Source organism: Colias philodice, chromosome 2 (genome assembly GCF_061535455.1).
Source record: "Colias philodice isolate Cphi_HAF_F1 chromosome 2, ilColPhil1 Martin Lab GWU primary, whole genome shotgun sequence".
Lineage (NCBI taxonomy): Eukaryota > Metazoa > Arthropoda > Insecta > Lepidoptera > Pieridae > Colias > Colias philodice.
In genome coordinates, this window is record NC_143087.1 from 338,180 (window position 1) to 360,503 (window position 22,324).

General features: G+C 33.1%; 2 protein-coding genes across 6 annotated transcripts in view; one reads left to right on the forward strand and one right to left on the reverse strand.

The window, feature by feature from the left end:
• The window catches only part of LOC149490122 (uncharacterized), a 225,467-nt gene that overhangs the window by 108,608 nt on the left and 94,535 nt on the right, over positions 1 to 22,324 (reverse strand). For all 5 annotated transcript variants that reach the window (XM_089701420.1, XM_089701437.1, XM_089701407.1 and 2 more), the window contains one exon: positions 21,243 to 21,291. In XM_089701420.1, the coding sequence (XP_089557546.1) occupies positions 21,243 to 21,287 (45 nt within the window). In that variant the 5' untranslated portion in view covers positions 21,288 to 21,291. The remainder of the gene's footprint in view (positions 1 to 21,242; positions 21,292 to 22,324) is intronic.
• LOC149490123 (uncharacterized) lies at positions 13,831 to 15,183 on the forward strand. Its single transcript, XM_089709672.1, has 3 exons — positions 13,831 to 14,116; positions 14,347 to 15,102; positions 15,140 to 15,183. The coding sequence occupies exons 1-3, from the start codon at positions 13,990 to 13,992 to the stop codon at positions 15,181 to 15,183; spliced, it is 927 nt and encodes a 308-aa protein (XP_089565798.1). The 5' UTR covers positions 13,831 to 13,989.

A 22,324-nucleotide genomic window follows, 5' to 3' on the forward strand; every position in this document is an offset into this window, starting at 1 on the left:
CCGTTAAAGAATACAAATAAAGCTCAATTAGAAATGTAATAATTAAAAGCTATTGAAGACCGTATCGCTAATTGTTTTTATTAAATTATTTATAAAGATTAATTTTAAAATGTTATAATATTTCGTTCTCTCTTTTTTACCTTAAGAACTTTATAGGCCACAGTATATAAATGAATCTCAGAAGTAGGTCTAACCCTTGAGTAAGGCAAATACCTGAGAGAGTAACTTAAGCCCCGGAATAACCCACTTCTAACACTTTCGACAAAAAACTTTCTTTGAACAAAAGACTGAGAAAAATTCACCCAGTGTTGCGAAAATTTAAATCTTTTGTAAGACTTTTTCCAGCAACACTGGAGTACCCGCTAATGTAAATCTCGTAAAGCGTTTATACAAATGAATAAACCCACATTACTTTTCTATATTCACGGACTTTTAAAGATACAAATGTAGGCAATAGTTACTTGCTTATTCTGACGCTAACATGATGAATATCTAATCGAATAAATACTATATTATGTATCAATTTTAATAAATAATAAATAACCAAATAGTTCCAGTCGTTCCCAAGCTATGCCCATTTACTGTTTCCTTTTTATCTATCTCAATAATAAAAATTGTTCAGAGCAATATTACTTTATCTCAATACAGATCAAAATCATATAAAACATTATTAAAGCCAATTCCTATTCAAAGTTATAAAAATTGAGGAAATAACGAACTCGCTCATAAATACAATAAAAGTGACACAAAAGTGTTAAGTCATCAAATCTCGTAATAATTACGAGCTTCATTTACGATCCATAATAAGGTTTTATAGTCCTAGACCCACCATTATCTGTTATATTATATCATATTGAATTGATACCTAACAAGAATATAAAGTTAACTGGATTTAAAACCTGATTTAGACATGTTTAAATCAAAATCTTTTCTATTTGCAATTTACAGCAATACTATTAAATTCGTATACCTACTTTTATTTCATTCGTATTTGGTTCACTATTTTAGGAAGTTTTATTCGTACCGTTTAGATTACGAAAATTATCATGTTAAGGTTAAGGTGTTCTCATGTTGAAAACACAACATTATATGTAAGGAGACACGATGCAAAGCAAGTGCAAATAAAATGCAATAAGAATTCAAGTATTAATTTCGGAAACCGCACGGCGGCGGCAATATATTAAAGTTCCCTTGTTTTCCAGCGCGAAACTCTGAACTTAAGCAAATTATAAGTTAGGGGACATACGTCAAGCAGGAATTTGGAACTTAAAAGATATGGTTAGCTGCGAGACACCAGTTCAACATAAACTATCTAAGATCTCTGCTAACTCCGGCTAAACTCAGGCATAACTTAGTATTAAATTAGTTTTAATTTTAACTCTTGATTCTCGAGATTGGGAAGCTCACCCTCAGAGCGTGACGATCTACGTGACAAGATACTCGAAAGAATCTTGTTACAAACTCTTAATTACAAGTCAGTAGCTTGTCTGTAAAAATTTCATGTTTTACGTCGGATGCGAAAAGTTCGGCGACGTTCGGGATTCATTTTTGATGAAATGTTTTCATGGTGGGGTTTTTAAACTTTGTTCAGCACTAAACATTGAATGAATGCTGTATGAATAAATTGGCAAGTGTTGGTGTAAGTAGCGATATTAATATATTTAATGTAATAAAAAAAAAACTTTTTTTAAGTTGATTTTGATATTTTGTTTTATAGCATTGTTATAGAAATAATAATATTTTTTGAAATATTGTATATGGAGGTGTTTGTTGATCTTTCACACAAACTATTGAATCCAATGAATCATATTGGTTGAGATTTGGTATGCAGATAGATGGCCTGGAGTAATAATTTATACGCTATATCCTAGTTCCAAATTAGCTGGAGGCTAACTTTAAAGTTGGTTTTAATGTTTAGTGTATAGTATAAGTTATAACTCTAGTATCTGAGATCTAGGAAGGCTTTTGGTTTCAAAATATCCTAATGAAGGTCATTTAAATACACATACCGTACAACATTGATTGAATTTATTCATTGATTAAAAAGGCAAATTTACAAAAAAGGATGAAACAAGAAAATCTAATACAAACTCATTTAAAACTTAGAAATATTGCAACAAAGCGGTCACAATCTCTGCTATACAACTTGTTTTAAAGAATGCATTTATTCTTATGCCATGAGGTACCACATTCAAGCGTAGGTATAGTACCTACAACTGATTTATATAAAAAGACTCTGTATTGGAAAATGCATCAATATCCATAGGTTAAGTGGTATTGGAAGATGCATCAATATTCATTGAATAAACACGCGCTATGCAATAAAAGTGGTGTCACGTCGTCACGTCGGGCTGGCGGGCCGGCGGGCTGGCGTGACGCCAAACAGGTACGGGGCGGCGGTAATGAGCTGCCGTATCGCTTGTAACTTAATATGCTAATGTTATTATCAGTTTAAAATAGCATATTTGTATAGCTATTAAGAATATGTGTTACGTTTTGTGTGGTATTTTGAAATGACTTTATTTCAGAAGGTTTTTGATTTGGATTTTGCATATTAGCTCACTTTGTTATTTTTATACATATTACTACAAACAGATATATCATTTTTCAATATTTATATTTTCTGATTGGCCTCATATAATAACATTTTTAGTTTGTTAACAAATGTATAGTTTATTCTGGAAATCAAATTAGAATCAATCATGAGTCGGATCACGTCGAAAGAGGCGCAGTAAAACCTAGTTATGTTTCAATCTCCATCTGACGTCGCTGAGATTTATTCTTCGGCAGGTTATTGTTTGTCCTGGATGCTGTGTTTTGTAGCTATCGTCAAATCATAGATTAGACTTTTGTGTGAATGTGTTGATGAATATCGTGTTTTTCTATAGTACACGCTACACGGTGATAATCATTATATAATACGTTATTTGCACCCAAATAACGTTTTTTTTTAACTTCAACGAAACAAAGAACAAGATACGGATCTTAAATCCACAGTTAAAAGTTATGTTGATAGCATTACATAAATTTATATGAGTCATTTCGAAATTACACTAAATTTTGTAAAGTTACATACCTAATAAACGCATAACATCCGGTCTTTTTGCGTCGGGGGTTAAGAAATAATTTAAATAGCGCTTGAGATACGAATAACGGTAGATCGGTTTTATTACGACATCACCATTTCACGAATCAAATTCTCAATCGAAAGACTTCTTTAAAATCTGTTAACAGAAACGGTTACAAAACACGAAACGTGTTCCAGAATCTGAATACAGTTTACGCCACAAAGGTGCGCTAAAAGCCTGGTTTTTCGAGGCGCAGTCCATTAGTCGCCAAACCTCACTTACACCATTTGAATCAATACCTTTCAGCTTCACTATTCATCTTTGAGATGCTGAAATGGAATCAGTTATGTATGCATATTTTTAACTGAGTTTCAATAGTGTTGGACCAGTGAAGAATTTACATGTTTTTGAGAAGAGATAGCTTCATATTAGTCTATGTAAAATTATGTTATTAAAAGGGTTGAGCATTTTAGATGAAGGAAAAAGGCCAATTCATGTAATTCATCCCCAATTGAAGCTATTAGATTAGTTAATAAGCGTTTCTTAAACTGCCAAGTTGCAAAAATATTAGTTTCAAATCTCTTAAATTTAGCTAAGAATAAAAGAGCTCTACAACTTTAAATATAAACGTGTTTTAATACAAATAAAGAAACATAATATAGTTTTAACCCAATTGTATTTTGGAGTCGTAAAAGCGAATTAGTCAGAGTTGCCAAATTCGCCGACACAGTAATAGCATGGATAGTTGTATAGTTAGATACATCTAGTTGGAAATAAACTATGAGTTTTATTTAATAGCATTATTTATTTTATCTTAATTTGGGGAACCGCCCTTTGTACAAAATTACAAATATACATAAAAACAAATACATAATAATTTACACAGAAATATATAATATGTAAATACTGCACATTGAAATATAATCACTACATACATATTGTATGCTTAAATCTTTTAAACTACGCAACGGATTTTGATGTAGTTTTTTTTAATAGATAGAGTGATTAAAGGTGTGAAGGTTTTTGTATATAATTTATTAGGTTTTAGACAAAGCGAGCGAAGCCGCGGGTGGGAAGCTAGTAATTGATTAATTCATTCTGTATGTCTGTGTTTCTGTTAAATGCTAAACAGATGCAATTTACAACTCAATTAATTCTATATCCAGTATTAAATATTTTCTAGTGCAGAATAAATCACGTTTAAAATCCGTTAAAATTCTACAATATCTAAACAAAAAACATTAGTAAGTATACAGGAATATATTGTACTAGCTGCGCTCTGCGGTTTCACCCGCGTGGCTCCGCTCCAGTTGGTCTTAGCGTGATGATATATAGCCTATAGCCTTCCTCGATAAGTGGGCTATTGAACACCGAAATAATTTTTCAAATCGGACCAGTAGTTCCTGAGATTAGCGCGTTCAAACAAACAAACTCTTCAGCTTAATAATATTAGTATAGATGAATTTCTAACGTTAGGTTATTATAAAGGGCTTCCTTACAATAAAGCTCTCATCTTATGATATCATAAATATAATTTTGGAAGTTATTTTTATCGCCTTTTATACGTAACGTTTATGAAGACGGTATAATACTTATTGTCTACATTATATACGTGACGGGGCAATCTATTGATGTTATTTTTGTGTGGGTATTGTGATCGTGGAATATATACGTTATTTTTGACAAACTGAGATAATTAATGTGTACAGAGAATAGTTTTATTGCGTGTTAACTTAGTTTATTAATAGTCCGCTGTAGGTTTCGAAAACTGTAACTTCAATTGAAAGTTTAAACACATGACTTTTGAATATTTTATTTGTAAGCGTAAGAAATACATTAACTTGCAATATAAAATAATAGTTGCAAAATGATGTACGTAGGTGTGTATCAAATGTTTTATATTTATATGCGTAAGACATTTTCTCTTAAAGCCACAATCGAGAGAACCCTTCACCCTTTGCACCTTGCTAGGCACCAGACGCCATGATTTGGTCAATTGTAGTTAAAACGTGATGACCATAAAGAAAAGGAAATTGTTGTGAATTTGTGAAGCCAATCAGCAGACTGCCAGAGCCAAGATGTGGTTTTTCGACGCCATTTTTCCGTTTCTGTCACATGGGCCAGGGAATACGCGATATTTCTAACTATTTTTATCATGAAACTAATATAAATGCAAAATTTTATGTGTGGGCGATGCAATCAAACTACTGCACTGGTTTTAACGGAATCGATGACTTTGTAAGGGTTATAAATAAACTGCGAATGAAGTTGGAAAATTAGTTGAAAGTACAGAGCGAATGACAACCAGTCCTATAATTAAATTCATAGTACAAATAAATTGTCTGGAAGATATTGATAGTCTATCAACCAAGTTCTTGGTGCATAAAAAGCACTTTCTTTTGTTTGATATTAATTTTTGCATAATCGAAATAATAACATCTCAAAGTTATATAAAACCAAAACATGTACACAGTAGATACCACAGCTTTTCTTATCTAGTTAGTATTTCGCATTGGGTCTAGATTAGCCTATTGTCTGCGTAAACGCTACAATTTTGGCGTCAAAGGAAGTTGTCGTGAAGTAGTCATCTATGAATATAGGTGGGGTCTATGTTTTGGGACGAATGCGTATTCATTTTCAATCTAAATAAAATAAAATTAAAACTTATCACTGGTTTTTTAATGTTTGAGTCTCAAAATCAATTCACTCTTTCTATGGAAGAGACGAACATACAAATTTATACTTGACCTAAACGGCTATTGGGCAATTGCCTCATTTGCCCCTTGTCACTGGCCAAGTACGGGTCGGTGGATACTAAATTACTGACAGCTAATTGTGTATGATTGTCCATTACTGTGCATTACACATATACAAATGGAGCGAATTAATTATAATGTCCTGAGATTGATAATTGATTAATGTGTTATATAGGGATAATCCTTCGATGGATGCAATTATTAAACTAATATTTGCGTATTAACTTATATTTTATATTATATACAGAAGGCACAATTAAGATGTTTTTAAACATAATATGAAAGAAAGAAATTCATAATAATTCATAATTTCTTATTTACGATAAACATGGTATTTTTAGATGTGAAGATGAAAGAAAATTCGTTAATAATTAATAAATTATATTTTGTCCTATTTGTTAATTTAATGTAAAAGTTGTAGTTCTAGATAATGTTTTTATTTATTAGTATGGCGAAATATACCTACATTTTAACTAGTAAACATATTCAAAGGACTATAAATGCAAAACGCTAGAAAAGTATATGACACATTACATTATAATACTAAAATTTAAACCAGTTTTAAAACCGTTAAATTTAAATTTTACAGTTCAATCGTCGCCAAGTTCATAGTCGTACTGTCGCTGTCTGTTGCACGTAGACTCTAGACATACGAAGGAATTCCGCCGGCTTTGTTTCCCAAATTGAAGCACTTATTTCGTTCACTGCAAGATTTGCTTTATCTAAAAGACTGTTATTTATTCGCTAAAAGTATTCCAATTTATATTCTTCGAGAGAAATTCAGGTTGTGCTTTTGAGATGCTGTTGTGATAAACGATTAATATTGAAGTAATGTTTTAAGTTTATGTTTAGTTAAATAAGGATTAAATTTTAAAGGTTAGTATTTGCACTGTGATGAGAGTCATATTGATTTTACTGATTAGAAGAAAGCAGGTAGATTATTTTAATTTTTAACTATATCAAGTAAAATAGAATTAAAAACTTTATAGTAGGTATCCAACGAATTTTAACTGGTGATAATGTAAAAGCAAAAGCAAGTAACTCATACAGATGATAAATTACCTTCATAACTTCTCTTCGCAATAATAAGTGCATTAAAACTTATATCCGCGCACAGAAATCTAGCAAAATCAATCAAATTGGTTTCAAAGGTTAAAAGTTAAAGGTTAGCAACGGGAGATTTCAGTCACTAAAAATAAACAAAACATACTATGAACCTGCGTCACTCCTAAGATAAGATATCATAAAATTAAGTCTGGTTGATATAATTTGGTAAGCAACGGCAAAACGGGCTGTTGCCTCGAGCCAACCTCGAGCCTAACAAGAAAATATTTTATGAAGCTCTAAAAGCGGTGAATTTTTGTGTTTCATTTCGGAGCAAGTTTAGCGGCGCTTGTACCGATACATACCGTGAGCTATAACCGTATCTTAACCCCTCAAGGAGCCTCGTTACAATTTTATCGCGGGACTGGCAGCATAACGCAAGCCCATACCTTTATTAAAGGTTTCCACCGCCCTTTTTTAAGGATAAAATATTTTATAGATTTTTAAGGTGCTACGTCATTGCTAATCTTTGTGACCGGAATTTTGGATGTCGCTTATGTTATGACAAATATATGAGCGTAAACGGTTTGGATGTGTGTGTGATAGATAGCATTAAACCTGGTTCCTTTAAGATCGCGGAGAAGATCGTTTCTTATTTCTTTTTGTTGAAACTAATAAAATATTAAACTAACTAACAAATAGAGGTATTAAAACGGTAATCACCGTTATATTTAGTGAAGAGACATTCCAACAAATGGGAGATTAAATCGGATCGAAATCGCGTTTTAAAACCGGTTTTATTCGAATAGTTATATCGCAGTGCAGGGACGGTCGCGTGTGACCCATTTGCGCCCAGTTATAGGTAATTTCCTCCGTTTGATTAAACCCACTTGTCGGCTGGATCGATTTGCATTAGCTCTGCTTCTATTAATAATATTATATTGACCTTATTTTTTATTACATTGCGGAATGGTGTTATGAGGAAGTGCCTTTTATAAGCCAACTAGATTTTTTCGTCATATATTTTTAATTTAGCTTTACCATTGCTTCTATTGCTTATTTCTAATTTCTTCACAAACGAAATGTTTACAATTTGGGCACTTTTAAATAAATGATAAAATCATCGATTATGTTTTAAGTTTTAACCAAGATTTCTGGTCACAGTATCATTTCCTATATCAATCAGAAATCGTACTTACTTCTTTCCTTATTACAAATGCACGTGACATCAAGCCTCAATCAAATGAATCATTTATATACATCAGTAGAACAAAGATAAAAGGCAGACGTATCTAGCGATGACGCAATCCGAAGGCTGTGCCCGCCCACCCGGGTACCAGGGCAGTGGGCGAACTGGTATCCTTGCGACCTTGCTAACATCAAGTGCTGTTTCGGTAATTGAAATTTATGATGGCCAAAGCTTTTGTAGGGCACGTGGATTTTTAGCTCGACTATTTTATATTTTTTCTTGTATTTAACTCGTTTAATCTTCTAAGTTGAGAATAAAAAGCGGAATATCAGAAAATGAATACTGTTTTTAGTTTTTATAAAAACTACTGAATATATTTGTCCGAAATTTGGTATTCAGCTAGAAAATAGAATAGCAAATAGGTTACTTAACTCGGTAAGTTCCTTAACAGCAATATTAATCATATTCCCAGCGCGTATTGAATAAAGTCTTAATACAAGAAAGATTACGCAAGAATCCTAGCTCCCAGAATGCACTTAGGCATTAATGGGAAAAGCAATTTCATTATAGATAAGGAGGAATAATTAAAATCGATATCTGAGAAGCAGGATTTATAGTCGTACTCATTCGATACATCGAATTAATGGTCCATAGAATTCCAGTTATCTCATTATTGGTGAATAATTCGAGATAACATCGAGTGCGGTTATCGATTCAATAATCGATAATGTGTTATTAACCTCAGATCTGTTATACGGCACTGGATGTTAATAATAGCTTCATTTGGTTATGTACTGCTTGCGTCTGATAGCCAATTGGAGTAAAAACTAGCAAAGCGGAATGCCAAAGGTTATACGTTTTGTAGCGGAAACAGTGTTATTTAGCTGATTATATGTTTAATATTACTATTGTTTAACATAAGTCCTATTATTAAGAAATTAAATGTTAACAATTCATTAATATGTTATGTAGGTATTTATACAGATGTTTCTGTCAGTTTGATCACACTAGCTCGCGTGTTCAGAACATCTGGTTGAATAAAATCATCATCAAAAGATTATTTAAATCCATTTATGTCTAATCTCCAACCATGTTACACATAAATACCAAAGGATTCTGTAGCAATAAGCAGTGAATCGTCGAATAAATCGAAATGAAAATGGCAAAGCACAGACGCCGCTCACATAACCGCAAGCAAAAACCGTATCAATATCGCATAATCTTAATTCGTTAAGACAAAAAGTCAGTAAATACTGAATAGTATCGATCAGTAATTACTGATAATTCTCAGCAATTACTAGTAATTGCGGCGGCGCCTTACACGGCTTTGTTTATGTTTTGAGATCGCAGTTTAACCTTTATTGGATTTAAATTTATGCGAATTCTTTTGCTCTATAGCGGGGTCTAGTTTCTCGTGTATGGGGGTGTATTTAATGTTTAGAAGTGAAACATTATTGACATATTTTTCCCGATATATCTAAAATCGGCCCAAGTTCTTATCAGCTATTAGCAACGAAAAATATTTTTAAGCGATTCAGCTAATAAAGCAAATAAGGATTTACTTACATAATTTTATATTTTGAACAAAACACATTTTGATGGTCAGTCTACTCGTGATTGGCCAACTGTCTTATGTAAAACTCAACGAAAGTTAATCCCACATTGTCCAATATATTAGGTATGCCTATCTGTATCCATTTACATACGATCAATAATAAAACTGAATATTTATTCCACATCACGGAATCCATATGGCAGATAGCAGAAACAAAGTACAGTTTTGACTTTCAAATGAACTTCGTGTAATATTAAGTAAGGGCGCGGGCACACAGAAATTCCGTCGGAATGCGCGGGCGCAGCGTGAAAGGTCGAGTGTGCACTGCACTTTATGGTATGGAAAATGGCATCCAGAGAGAGAATGTAGCGGGGCTTATTTACTAACTGAATTTTGCAAGGAAGAAAGGTTAGTATTTTTGTTCTTTACAGATAATAATTTATACAAACACTTTCTTAATAATTTGTTATCGCTTCCTCATTAATAAACAGAAAATAGAAGAAATTAAGGCTATGTACGTAAAATTTTTAATCTTGACTTCGTTTAGGTATGCTGTATAGACAACCATAATACCTGAATATTTTAAGAAACGTAATCATCACGACAGTGGCAATTGAATAGTTTCTTTTCGGCTCTTTTCTGTTGAAAATTCTTTACAAATTGGTGCTTTCTTATAAACTATAAATTTTGACGATTCAAAAGCGCTTCGAACGATGAACGATACAAAAGTCCATAGTACCTACTTAGTAATACTAATTCTGAATAACAAGTAATAATTTTCTATTTCCTAATCCTAAAAACAAAAGCCGCGTAAACTCATACCTCATACCATAAACACAGGTACATACGCAGGTGCATTCAATCCGGTCCCGAGCGCCGAAGCCTTTGTGCGGATTCTAAACTTTCTCACGATTTCATGTTTTAATGACTTAGGAAGCTTATGATTGTATAATGTAATAAAACTAGCGATAAACCGCGGGTCCGCTCGCGTGTGGAAGTTATCGGTGACAATAGTAGCACACTTAAATTTTACTGTAGAAACTTTTAGACTAGGTAGGTATGCGATTACGTAAATAGTTTTGAACGTTAGTCACGTTCAAAACTATTTAATTTAAAAACAATAAACATAATAGCGTTAAATAACTAGTATAGATCTACATAATTGAGTATTATAACTAATTAGTTGATCTCGGCTTAATTAATTAGTATTGATGGTTTTCTTGGCTAATAGGTCTTCCCAAGGATTGCTATTATATAATAACTATTACCGAATATAATAGTCGAATAGTTAAACAAATCATTTGGATGGATTTCCATTCAATATTATGTTCAAATTAAAATAGCAATTTAGTTTTAAAAATAAGTTTTAATCAAGTTAGAGTAGAAATCTATATTAATATTATAAATCTGAAGAGTTTGTTTGTTTGAACGCGCTTATATTGAAAATTTCTTTTAGTGTTAGCTCATTTATTAAGAAGGGCTATAGGCTATATATTATCATCACAGTTCACACTAACACCAATAGGAGCTGAGCAATGCACAGCTAGTAAGCAATATGCAGACACATTAATTTTGTAACTAAAACCACTGATTACTCAAACTAGCTACAAATCCATTATGATATAGGTACATGTAAATTTCTTTTATAATGTAAGTGTAGACTTGTAAAAGATGTAAACGATTTACAAACTGGTTGTTTTGTCCAGATATATCACGTTACCGTTAAGAGCTTACAAAATATTCTCGTCATGTTACATGTAGGTATATAACTATATAATACGATGCTGTTGGCATAATATCACAAATGCAAAGTTGTGGACAAACAACGCGTTTCGGCTTCGAAGTTACGACTAAGTTTCCAACTTGATACCAATGCTTGCGATCGATTCACAACTTAAATATTTCTAAAATGTTTTGCGCTGGCTTGTCGAGAATTTGTTGCGATTGCTTTGTGATACGGTAATGGTTTGGTGTATACGTTCTTTGTATACTTGCGTTGGTTATTTTTAGTGTGTTTATATTATAACTTTGTAGTGTAATACATGTGTATCATTAGAATAATTACACATGTATATTAGAGCTTGTTAGATTAACACTTGATGGAGAGTAAGATTAAGGACTAGGTATTGTTAAAATTATATTCCTTGAAGGAGGTATCGTATGTAAGTAGGCAGGTACTTAACGTAAAATTATAATCGTGACTCCTTAATGAAAAATTTTATTGTAAATTCATGATAGATCGAGCAAATTCATATTTAAGAATCTAAAGCGCGTCACACACGGTGAAGATACTATGTATAATATTTTATCTTAAGATACTGTAATATTTGAAGTGAAACTTCTTTATCCGGGTTGGACAAAAATTTAGTGTAACATTTTTGCGTTACGCCGTACGTGTGACATTTTTGCGTTACGCCGTACGCGTGACATTTTTGCGTTACGCCATACTCGTGACATTTTTAAGGTCATAAAGAAGTTTCACTTCTTACGTGTGTACTCTAGTACGCGCATACATTTGTCAGTACGCAATGACAAAAAGAAAAATGATGATCAGAACGCTGATACCGGATACCTTAAGATACTGTAACAAAAAATATTACAGTATCTTAAGATAAAATATTACAGTATCTTCAGTCTTCACCGTGTTAGACGCGCTTAAGTCCTATTAAGTAATTGTGTAAAAACTGAAATGTCAATCAACTGAATATGAAATACGTTGCATACAAGACAATACACATTCAGGTTTATTGGACAACCGGTAAAAGGTTAACCATTGAACCTGACCCACCTGCGCTGTGACGTCACTCGCTGCGTGCTGAATTTGTAAGCAAAAAGTTAATATTCCGTAAGGTGCGCGCGCGCAACGCTGAACGAATATTTATGATTGGTATGCGCTTTATGTGTTAAAAGAAATGTCTTGTTGTGTTTTAATTGCGAGGTATTCAATTGTTTTTGTTGAACCGACTTCGAATTAAGTTCTTCCACTGTATGTACCTGTTTTATGTAATACTTGTTGTTTGTATATGGGGTGTTTAATCAAAATTCTTTATTATTTCTTACAGAAGAGATTTTTTCTTTAAGAAGGAATCGGAAATAAAAGTATAACGAGTTTCTTGATTGATGCTGTTTCGAGTGAGATAAATAAGTGACATTTAAATTCCACGTCCTTAAAACTTTCCGTAATTATTATAAATCTTTTTATAATAAAGTGGCCTTCACAAAATTGGGACATGTCGGAGGGAAGCTGCAAAAACGTACATTTTACATAATAACCATCATTAGCTGGTAAAATGAAGCTGGCGGAATGAGTAGTGTCGCAGTAACCATCACCAGGCAGTAAGCGTTAGAGGGAACCGGGTCGAGAGGGCACTCACAAAGCCAATTCACTCTTTAAATTATTTAATACCGTACACGTGACCTAATTTCATTTATTTTATCGCTCTGCAACGTAGTTAATTAGCCTCCGTGAAAATACATTTTTTTTTGTTTTCGTAATATTTTTTTCTTTTCATATTTAACGATTTTAATTACTCGTGAATGATACAAAGCGCTGCAAATTGCTTGGCTACAACAATTTTTAATATTTTGACCTGGATTGGAGTCGGTATTATCTTCATTCATGTAAACTTTAATTAGCACCTTTCAATCGTTATTTCTGTTTACTTTTCCTTCGTTAAGAGGAAGTCTATACAAGTTAAATTGTTTTTTTTAATTAAATAAGAAACTCGTTGAAAAATATCAATCTAGTTAGGTGCTATAGCTATTTTTTCCCGCGACTTCGCTCGAGCGAATGTCAAATGTATATTTCTTTTAAATATACAATGAACCATTTTTAAACCAGTAACGTAACTTTGTAAAGGACAGCTTACCAACATACACACGAAAAACAGTGTGCATCAGCTAGTCATTCTTTATAAATAAAGCATTTAATTACTTCATATATAATGTAATTTACAATTCTAAACGTTATTACAAACGAAATACGGATAACGTGTCTAATGACGTCACCATCAGGTTGGTACGTGTGACGCAACCTCCTCAGATCCGCATTATGTTTCGCAGCTTCATTCTTTGCGATTTATATTGACGTGGTGTAGTAGCGTTCCTAGCCTGAGCCTTGCACGGGTTTTTTAAAGTTATAAGTACATATTATTAATTTAAATTTATATTTTTATAATTTTTAAATTATACTTTTTTTTTTTTTTTTTTTTGTGGCAACACTATTTACCCCTACCATTTACCCCCATCATTTCTCAAACGGTTCGTTACGATGTGTACCTAAGTCATTCTGCGTTTCCGTGCTCAAGCCTTCGCACGTCTCCGATAAAATAATTTTTGAATTTTAAAATTAAAAAATTAAAATAATTAGTGCTCAATATGGGGAAGAAAAGGAAACATGAAAAAACGGACGAAGAAATTAGACGAAAGATTAAAAAACTAGAAAATCGGCTTGCCAAAAGAGCAAATCAATCTACAAGCGATGCATCGGAAGAAAATATGTTATGTAAGTTGGTAATTTTTAAAAAATTCAACGGTTTTTTATATTGATTGATTAGTGATGCGTACTGCTAAAATTGGGCTGTTACTATCACCAACATCAATCAATGCTTAGTGATCCGAGGATACCGTAACTGGGTTTCCTCTATCACAAATAAAGAGACGCGTACTGCTATACTTGGGCTGATACCGTCACTGTTTTTAAAAAACATTTGCTAAATAGAAATGTTTTTGCAGGTGAGCCGTTGGATGTGCCATCTCCTGGGTCCTTATACTGCCAGTCGCCACTGAGAGACCACCAAACTGATGAGGCACCTCGGCCCCTATCGCCATGTCCGCCTTTGTCACCACAAGAAATCGCGCCACGTCCTGACTCGCCACGACCTGATGAGGTTGTTGAACCGCAACCGGGAACATCGGCGGACAGTGATAAACAAAATGAAGAGCTGGAGCTGGGTGAAGACGTCCTCCAATTGTTAGGAGACGCTCCAAAAACCGACACTTCGCTCGGCCCTGCGATCCATAAGGATGTCGCCAGCAGGTGGCAGGACATCCTTTCCAAAGGACTTCCTAAGGAAATAAAAGATATCCTTTACAAAGAATATCTAGTTCCCAATAATTGCGATTTGTTGCTGGCCCCTGCTCTCAACCCGGAGGTAAAGGCTGCATTGCCTGAAGCTTTAATTAAAAGAGACACGTCGCTCAGCTACAGGCAAAAACAACTTGGGGTTGCACTGTCTGCTCTTGCAACAGTCACCCAAATGGTCATAGCGAATGAGACATCAAAACAAAAAATTTTAAAGCCTTTAAGTGATGCGTGCCGTATACTGTGTGACAGCCATCATGCTGAAACGAGGACACGAAGAAAATTCGTAATATCCTCGATTAACACCAAATTAAAAGACGCCCTAATAGAATCCAAACGAGATGCGTTACTGTTCGGTGAGAATATCTCGGAAAAACTTAAAGCTGCCAAGTCTATCCAACAGTCAGGTGAATCTTTAAAGAATATACAAAAACCTAAAAATAGACCTGTATCTGTGTCGACTAATCAAGTTAATAAGGGCCGTTTGAACTATGTTCCTCAGCAGCGCCAGGCGGACACCAAACGCCACGACAATCGTTTCGCTCGTGTGCCCAACATGGCGTCGCGTCCACCTCCAAGCAACAGTGCACGACGACCCCCCGACCGGACGTACCCGCCTTCGAAGACACCAGCTCCGCAACGGAGGCAATAATCGACCAGGTGCGATATGCTGGAAGACTCCAGCATTATGTTAATAACTGGCGTAAAATAACTAGTGATAAGATCATTTTATCGTGGGTTAAAGGTTATTCTATACCTTTTAAGTCCAATCCATTTAGAACCGATAAGCCTAGTGTTTGTCCTAAAACGGAACAAGAACGACAAGATTTTGATACGTGTTTGTCGAAATTATTATCTATAAATGCGATATCGCATTGTAACCATGAACCGGGCGAGTTTTTATCCTCTATTTTCTTAGTGTCTAAACCAAATGGTGACAAGAGATTTATTCTTAATTTAAAATGCCTTAACAAGTTCATTGAAACTAAACATTTTAAAATGGAGGATTATCGTACTGCGTCAAAGTTGATAACTTCAAACTGTTTTATGGCAACTATCGATTTAAAAGATGCTTATTTTTTAGTGCCAGTAAATAAAATGCACAGAAAGTACTTACGGTTTGAGTATGATGGAGTCCTTTACGAATTTAATTGCTTGCCATTTGGTTTATGCACCGCACCATTCGTGTTTACAAAACTTCTAAAACCTATATTTGAATTTTTAAGAAAAACACATCGTATGATATCAGTAGTTTATCTTGATGATGTCTTTTGTATTGGTAGAACACTATTAGAATGCCAAGAAAACATAACTTTGACCAAAACACTTTTTGAAAGACTAGGTTTTTTGATTAACTTAGAGAAAAGTTCGTTAGTACCAAAGATGCAATGCAAATTTTTAGGTTTTGTATTCGACTCTAAAAATATGTTATTAAAACTACCCGATGATAAGAAGTTAAAAATTAAAGAAAAAGTTTCTACCGTCTTAAATACTAAAAAATGCAAATTACGATAATTTGCTCAATTTATCGGTTTATTAATTTCAGCTTGTCCCGCAATTCAATATGCTTGGTTATATACTAAGCTTTTCGAAAAGTATAAATACATGTGTTTGCTTAAAAACTCTAGCTACGAACAGATAATTAAAATTCCGGATAATTTAAAATCGGATATGTTTTGGTGGATCCGTAATATAGATATAGGTAATTGTCCTCTCGGGATTGAAGATTTTAATTTAGAGATTTATTCAGATGCATCCAACACCGGTTGGGGCGCCTATTGTAATAACAATAAATGTTTCGGCTACTGGAAAGAATGTGAAAAAACATTGCATATTAATGAGTTAGAATTAAAAGCAGCTTTTCTTGCCCTTAAATCCTTCGCGAAGAATTTATGTTTATCTCGAATCTTGTTAAGAATTGATAATGTCACCGCAATTTCTTGTATAAATAGAATGGGTAGTATTCAATATGATCACCTTAATGTGGTTTCCAGAGAAATCTGGCAGTGGTGTGAAATGCGTAAAATAACTATTTTTGCATCCTATATAAATACAAAGGATAATTATGAAGCAGACCAATTATCGCGGAAGAAATTTCATGATACAGAATGGGAACTAAACCAAAATGCATATGATGAGATAACTATTAATTTTGGTGTTCCTGAAATAGATTTGTTTGCAAGTAGATGTAATGCAAAGTGTCACACATATGTAACTTGGAAAAACGACCCTGATGCATGGGCGGTAGATGCATTTACGGTTTCATGGAAAAATAAGTTATTTTACGCATTTCCCCCGTTTTGTTTAATTACAAAGGTAATGCAAAAAATTATAAAAGATAAGGCAGAGGGTATAGTTGTGGTACCATATTGGCCTACGCGACCCTGGTTCCCAATTTTTCAAAAATTAATGACAACTAAGCCCATATATTTTGCACCTGATATTAATTTATTAACTTCTCCCTTCAGGTTCAACCACAACCTACACAAAACTCTGAAGTTGGTTGCCGCGAGGCTTTCAGGCAAGCTTTACTAAGGAAAGGCTTGTCACCAAATACAGTACAGATTATGTTATCATCTTTATCTGATTCGACTTATAAACAATACGATGGCTGCATAAAAACATGGATAAACTACTGCAGTACCCACAACTATAGCTACATCTCGGCATCTGTCCCTGTAGTTTTACATTTTCTTACCGATTTATTTAATAAAGGTGCTAAATACGGTACCATTAACTCGTATAAGTCTGCCTTATCATTAATTTTATCTAATTTAGAAGATGATAGGGTAAAACGCTTTATGAAAGGAGTTTTCAAATCGAGGCCAACAAATCCTAAATATCTTATAACCTGGGATCCGAGCATAGTTCTCGAATATTTAGCCCAACAGTGGCCAAATAATGAACTCAGTTTGGAAACTCTTTCCAAAAAGACTGCAACTCTATTGGCTTTGGTAACAGCTCATCGAGTACAAACACTTGCTCTTATTAAATTAAAAGACCTTGATATAAGAGGGACCAGTGAAATAATCATAATGATTTCAGATTTAATTAAAACTTCTAAGCCGTACTCGTTACAGCCTCTTTTGAGAATTCCTTACTTCAATAGTCGTTCGGAAATCTGTCCAGCCAAATGTCTAGAATCGTACGTAAATAAAACATCAACACTTCGACATAATGATCATTTATTTATTAGTTTTAAAAAACCATACTCAAAAGTTACCTCCCAGACGCTCAGTAAATGGATAAAGGACACGCTTCATAACAGCGGAGTAGATACTTCTATATTTAGTGCTCATAGTACTCGCCATGCGTCCACATCCACTGCCAATAGACTTGGGGTCAACATTGATGTTATACGCAAAACTGCGGGATGGTCCGATTCTTCTGCAGTATTTGCTAAGTTTTACAATAGACATGTAATTACTGATCCTACCAGCTTTGCTAAAACATTGTTATCTAATAATGATTGTAACCTGTAAAAGAAATAATTAATGGTTAAATTATGAAAATTAAGTGTAATTAATAATTTATTTATTGATTATTGCAAATAAAAATATAAAACTTACCATAAGTTTTTCATTTTTTATCACCATTTCACATTTTATTTACTCTAAACATCTACACCACGTCAATATAAATCGCAAAGAATGAAGCTGCGAAACATAATTGAAAATCAAACGAACTTACCAAGTGAAGTTCGATGACAATTATGTGAGCAGCTTCATTCGAAGCGATTTATAGATACCCACCCTAAGATTATGGTTAATTCCACAACAAACGTATTGCATAACATTTTAATATATTCCCTGCCCTATATAAATATAAAATGTGAAATATCTCTCAACAAATGACTTAGGTACACATCGTAACGAACCGTTTGAGAAATGATGGGGGTAAATGGTAGGGGTAAATAGTGTTGCCACAAAAAAAAAAAAAAAAAAAAGTATAATTTAAAAATTATAAAAATATAAATTTAAATTAATAATATGTACTTATAACTTTAAAAAACCCGTGCAAGGCTCAGGCTAGGAACGCTACTACACCACGTCAATATAAATCGCTTCGAATGAAGCTGCTCACATAATTGTCATCGAACTTCACTTGGTAAGTTCGTTTGATTTTCAATTATATAGGGTAATGTTATTAGCAAGTTATCAAATGAATAGAAGATACCCGCGACCCAATTTCTCAAATAAACTCGATTATGGCAACGGATGTGAGAATTAGTGACTAATCGTAGATTGGTGATTAGATATGCTCGAATGTTGGTGCTAATAATTTGTTACGGTTTTTGAGTTTTTTGGGGAAAAAATCTTTGGTAAAGGTTGCATGGGTAGAATGAGATGCTAAGAGGAGTTGGTCCTATTTAAATTTTTCGAATTTTGTAATTTCGGTTGTTTTAGTTCGCTCCAAATATAAACCAGCGTTAAGTTAATTAAATTATTGAGTTTTTAAATTGTATTTGTATTAAGAGATCAACTTAGAATTGTCTACTTGGCATATAGTCAAATTCGAAGTGTAACAACTGATAGTATATTTTCGTTATCAGATACCTTATCAATACTGAACAAGCTATTTTTACTGAACAAACAGTGATACACGGAAGACCTACTTATTTCGAATGAATCATATAGCATGTAAAGGAGAATGGGCAAATTGGGCCTGAAACTTGGGCTAAGACCAATACACACGAAATATTGTTTTTGTGATAGATCATTCCACATACCTTACGAAAAAAATAAAATAAAAAAATAAATCAACCGGGTTCTTGTACAGTCAAGGCAAAAAGTTTTATTTATTTGGCTATTATTTTGCGCACAATAACGGTGTTTTTAATTCGAGTGAAGTAAATATAAATCTAAATGTCACTGGAGTGACTGAGTTTAACCACAAAAAACGTCTTACTACGTTGAATTATAATAAACACGGTATAGGTAGTACCTGCTACAAAACATAATATTAGTGTATTTCGGTTATTAGAAGGCTTAAGATTAGTACGTATTTGTAAGTGAAAGTGAATTGGAGTAACATAAAGATATTGTCATTGTCTTATAACAGTTATTTATTGCAAAAAATATTATACACAAAGAAATAAAACTTGATGTGACTGTACAGAAACCCGGTTGATTATTTTTTTATATATATTTTTCCCGTTATGTATGTGTTATGATCTATTATAAAAACAATATCTCATGTGTATTGGTCCAACTCAAGGGTTCAGGCCCAACTTCCATAGTAAAATGCCCATTCTCCTTTAAAATAACTTATGACTTGTAATATAGAAATGCAATAATAAGTGGGAGTTATCAATTTCATACTGAAGTAAGACTTAAGAGCCAGGAAGGATGTTTGTCAATCAATCACTTCAGAATGATTGAATAGATTTGGATGCGAATTCATCACAAATATAGATTATAATCTAGAAATTTGAACATACTAATTTCCATCCACGGGACTTTAATAATAAAACAAGGCGACTCACAAAGTTTTCAAGTCTCGATAAACACAATACTATTAGCCCTTACAGAATAGATACCTATTTGTTCTCCCAAGAGGGTTGCGTTGGACATGTAGGCGCTATATAAATACAGGCGCTATACGAGTATTTTTAGGATTCAATTTGCTTTTTGTCTTTAGCTTTTTTTTGTATTCCGACTGTCTAATTTTCCTTTGAAATTTTAATATACAACTATAATATAGGCATACTAAAGCTTAACACTAAAAGGTTGTTATCTGTATATACTTTATTACCCATTTTTTACTTTAAATATGTAGAACACTATAATAGCAATTCTTTCTTTACTTTCAGTGGTGGTTTACTGTCCTCAAGACCGCTACCTTTATGTCACCATTGAACGTTCAATAAATGCATGTTTCTCTGTAGTTTATGGTGTAAAAATAATAAAAAACTCAATACAAATTAAAAGCGGCACTCACAAAAACTGTTATTATACTTCGTGTGTGGACCGACTCGGTCTTGGCAGTTTTATAACCGATCCATGTTAAATATCATAAATATTTTAAAGGAGTCGATAAATATTGGAAAGGTCAAGGCAATTATATAAATGGTAGATATTTTACCATTTATTACGTTTGTTGAAAGTAGAAATGAAAAGAAAGGAATTGAATGAAAGTACGTGGGTGTGGATTGCTTTGGGAATAATTTGTGAGTTTAACACGAGTCTGTGGAAAAATATGTGAAATAATGTGATAGTAGTTGATACATATCAATGTTAATAATTATTGTAATTTTATATTAAAGAAGCTTGAAAGTTCATCATATTATAAAGAAATCACTCTTATTAAAGCTACTTATTTCATAAAACATATGTTTTCTAAAATAATTTCACTCGATTTAAATATGAATAACGTTATATATAGGATTTTTTTCTCTAGGTTCTTCTCTTCTCTTATTTTTCACATATTTCACAAATTAAAAGGTGGTGTTGTGTGTTGTTTCGTTTTAGGTTACATTCAAAACGTGATATTAATTGTAAAAACATTCTTTAGCTTTAAGTAAGACAAAAATAATGTATGAACTTACGTTACATATCTGAGGATCGTCGTTTATATAATTGCAAAGCGCCATTGATCTGAAACAAAAACAATTATTTATTAATATTCATTAACAAGGAAGTTACTTCTTTAAATAAAAGGGCAATATTAACGTTTTTATTCAACTAGGTCATCTCTAGGATTTCAATAGGTAGGTACAAATGGCAATGTTACAGAAAATTAAGTTAAAGATAGCGCTGTTTAAAAAATTATATAAAATTGTGCAAGTTTTTCAGTCAGATTTGAGTTTATATCTCGTAAAATTTACAATAACTTCGCTCGTTTGATTGTTAAATATAACAAGCTACAGTTACGGCATGCCTTCTCTTATTATAGTATAAAAGTATGAACATTGTAGCGAATTATTATTAAAATTTTGTTAAGCAAAGCAACCTGTAGTTTCGCAGTAAACAGGAAATTTTTAATTTCGCTGCTTCGCGAAACCTTGGCGCTTCTAAATGGCTATTCGGAGGGAAATATTTGAGTGAAAATCAAGTGGCACCGAAATGGGTCAGATGTCGTGTTTAGCGTTGTCGTCTGCCGTACATTTGCCTTATTAAATGTAGATTTTCATATTTTTAAACGGAACAAATATGGTAGGGTAGGGTATTATAATTTTTACATAATTTGATATATTTTCTGGTCAGCAGTTGCAAAAATCAGCAAGTGTTATGTAATGTTAAATTTCTATCAAGGTTTTTAATATAATTTAAACAATTTAAGCATGACAATAATAAAAAGAGCTTTATATAAATATTATTGATGGACTTTATATTTTATAATGCTTGACGTGATAACACATTTGAAAACTTTTAATGGACGAAACGATAAAACGGGGTTTTAGCCCGACATAAATGTTTTATTTCGGAAAGTTTTATCCACAAAAAATATTCACCATTTTGTTGACGTGAAACGTTTACGATAAATAATTTGTCCAGTTGAATTTTGGCTCGGGTTTAAGAGGGTCGCCTTTGAAATACTTCACAATTCACGCAATCCAGGACTAGGTATAGACCTTAATATTTATCAGGGGTTTTTAGGTCGCCTGGGGAACTCTGAATTCCTACGTAG

Coding starts and splice junctions, on each gene's coding strand:
- LOC149490123 (XM_089709672.1), top strand. CDS start 13,990: ATGGGGAAGAAAAGGAAACATGAAAAAACGGACGAAGAAATTAGACGA. Junction 14,117..14,346: donor ATCGGAAGAAAATATGTTAT/GTAAGTTGGTAA, acceptor ATGTTTTTGCAG/GTGAGCCGTTGGATGTGCCA. Junction 15,103..15,139: donor CAAGTCTATCCAACAGTCAG/GTGAATCTTTAA, acceptor ACCTAAAAATAG/ACCTGTATCTGTGTCGACTA.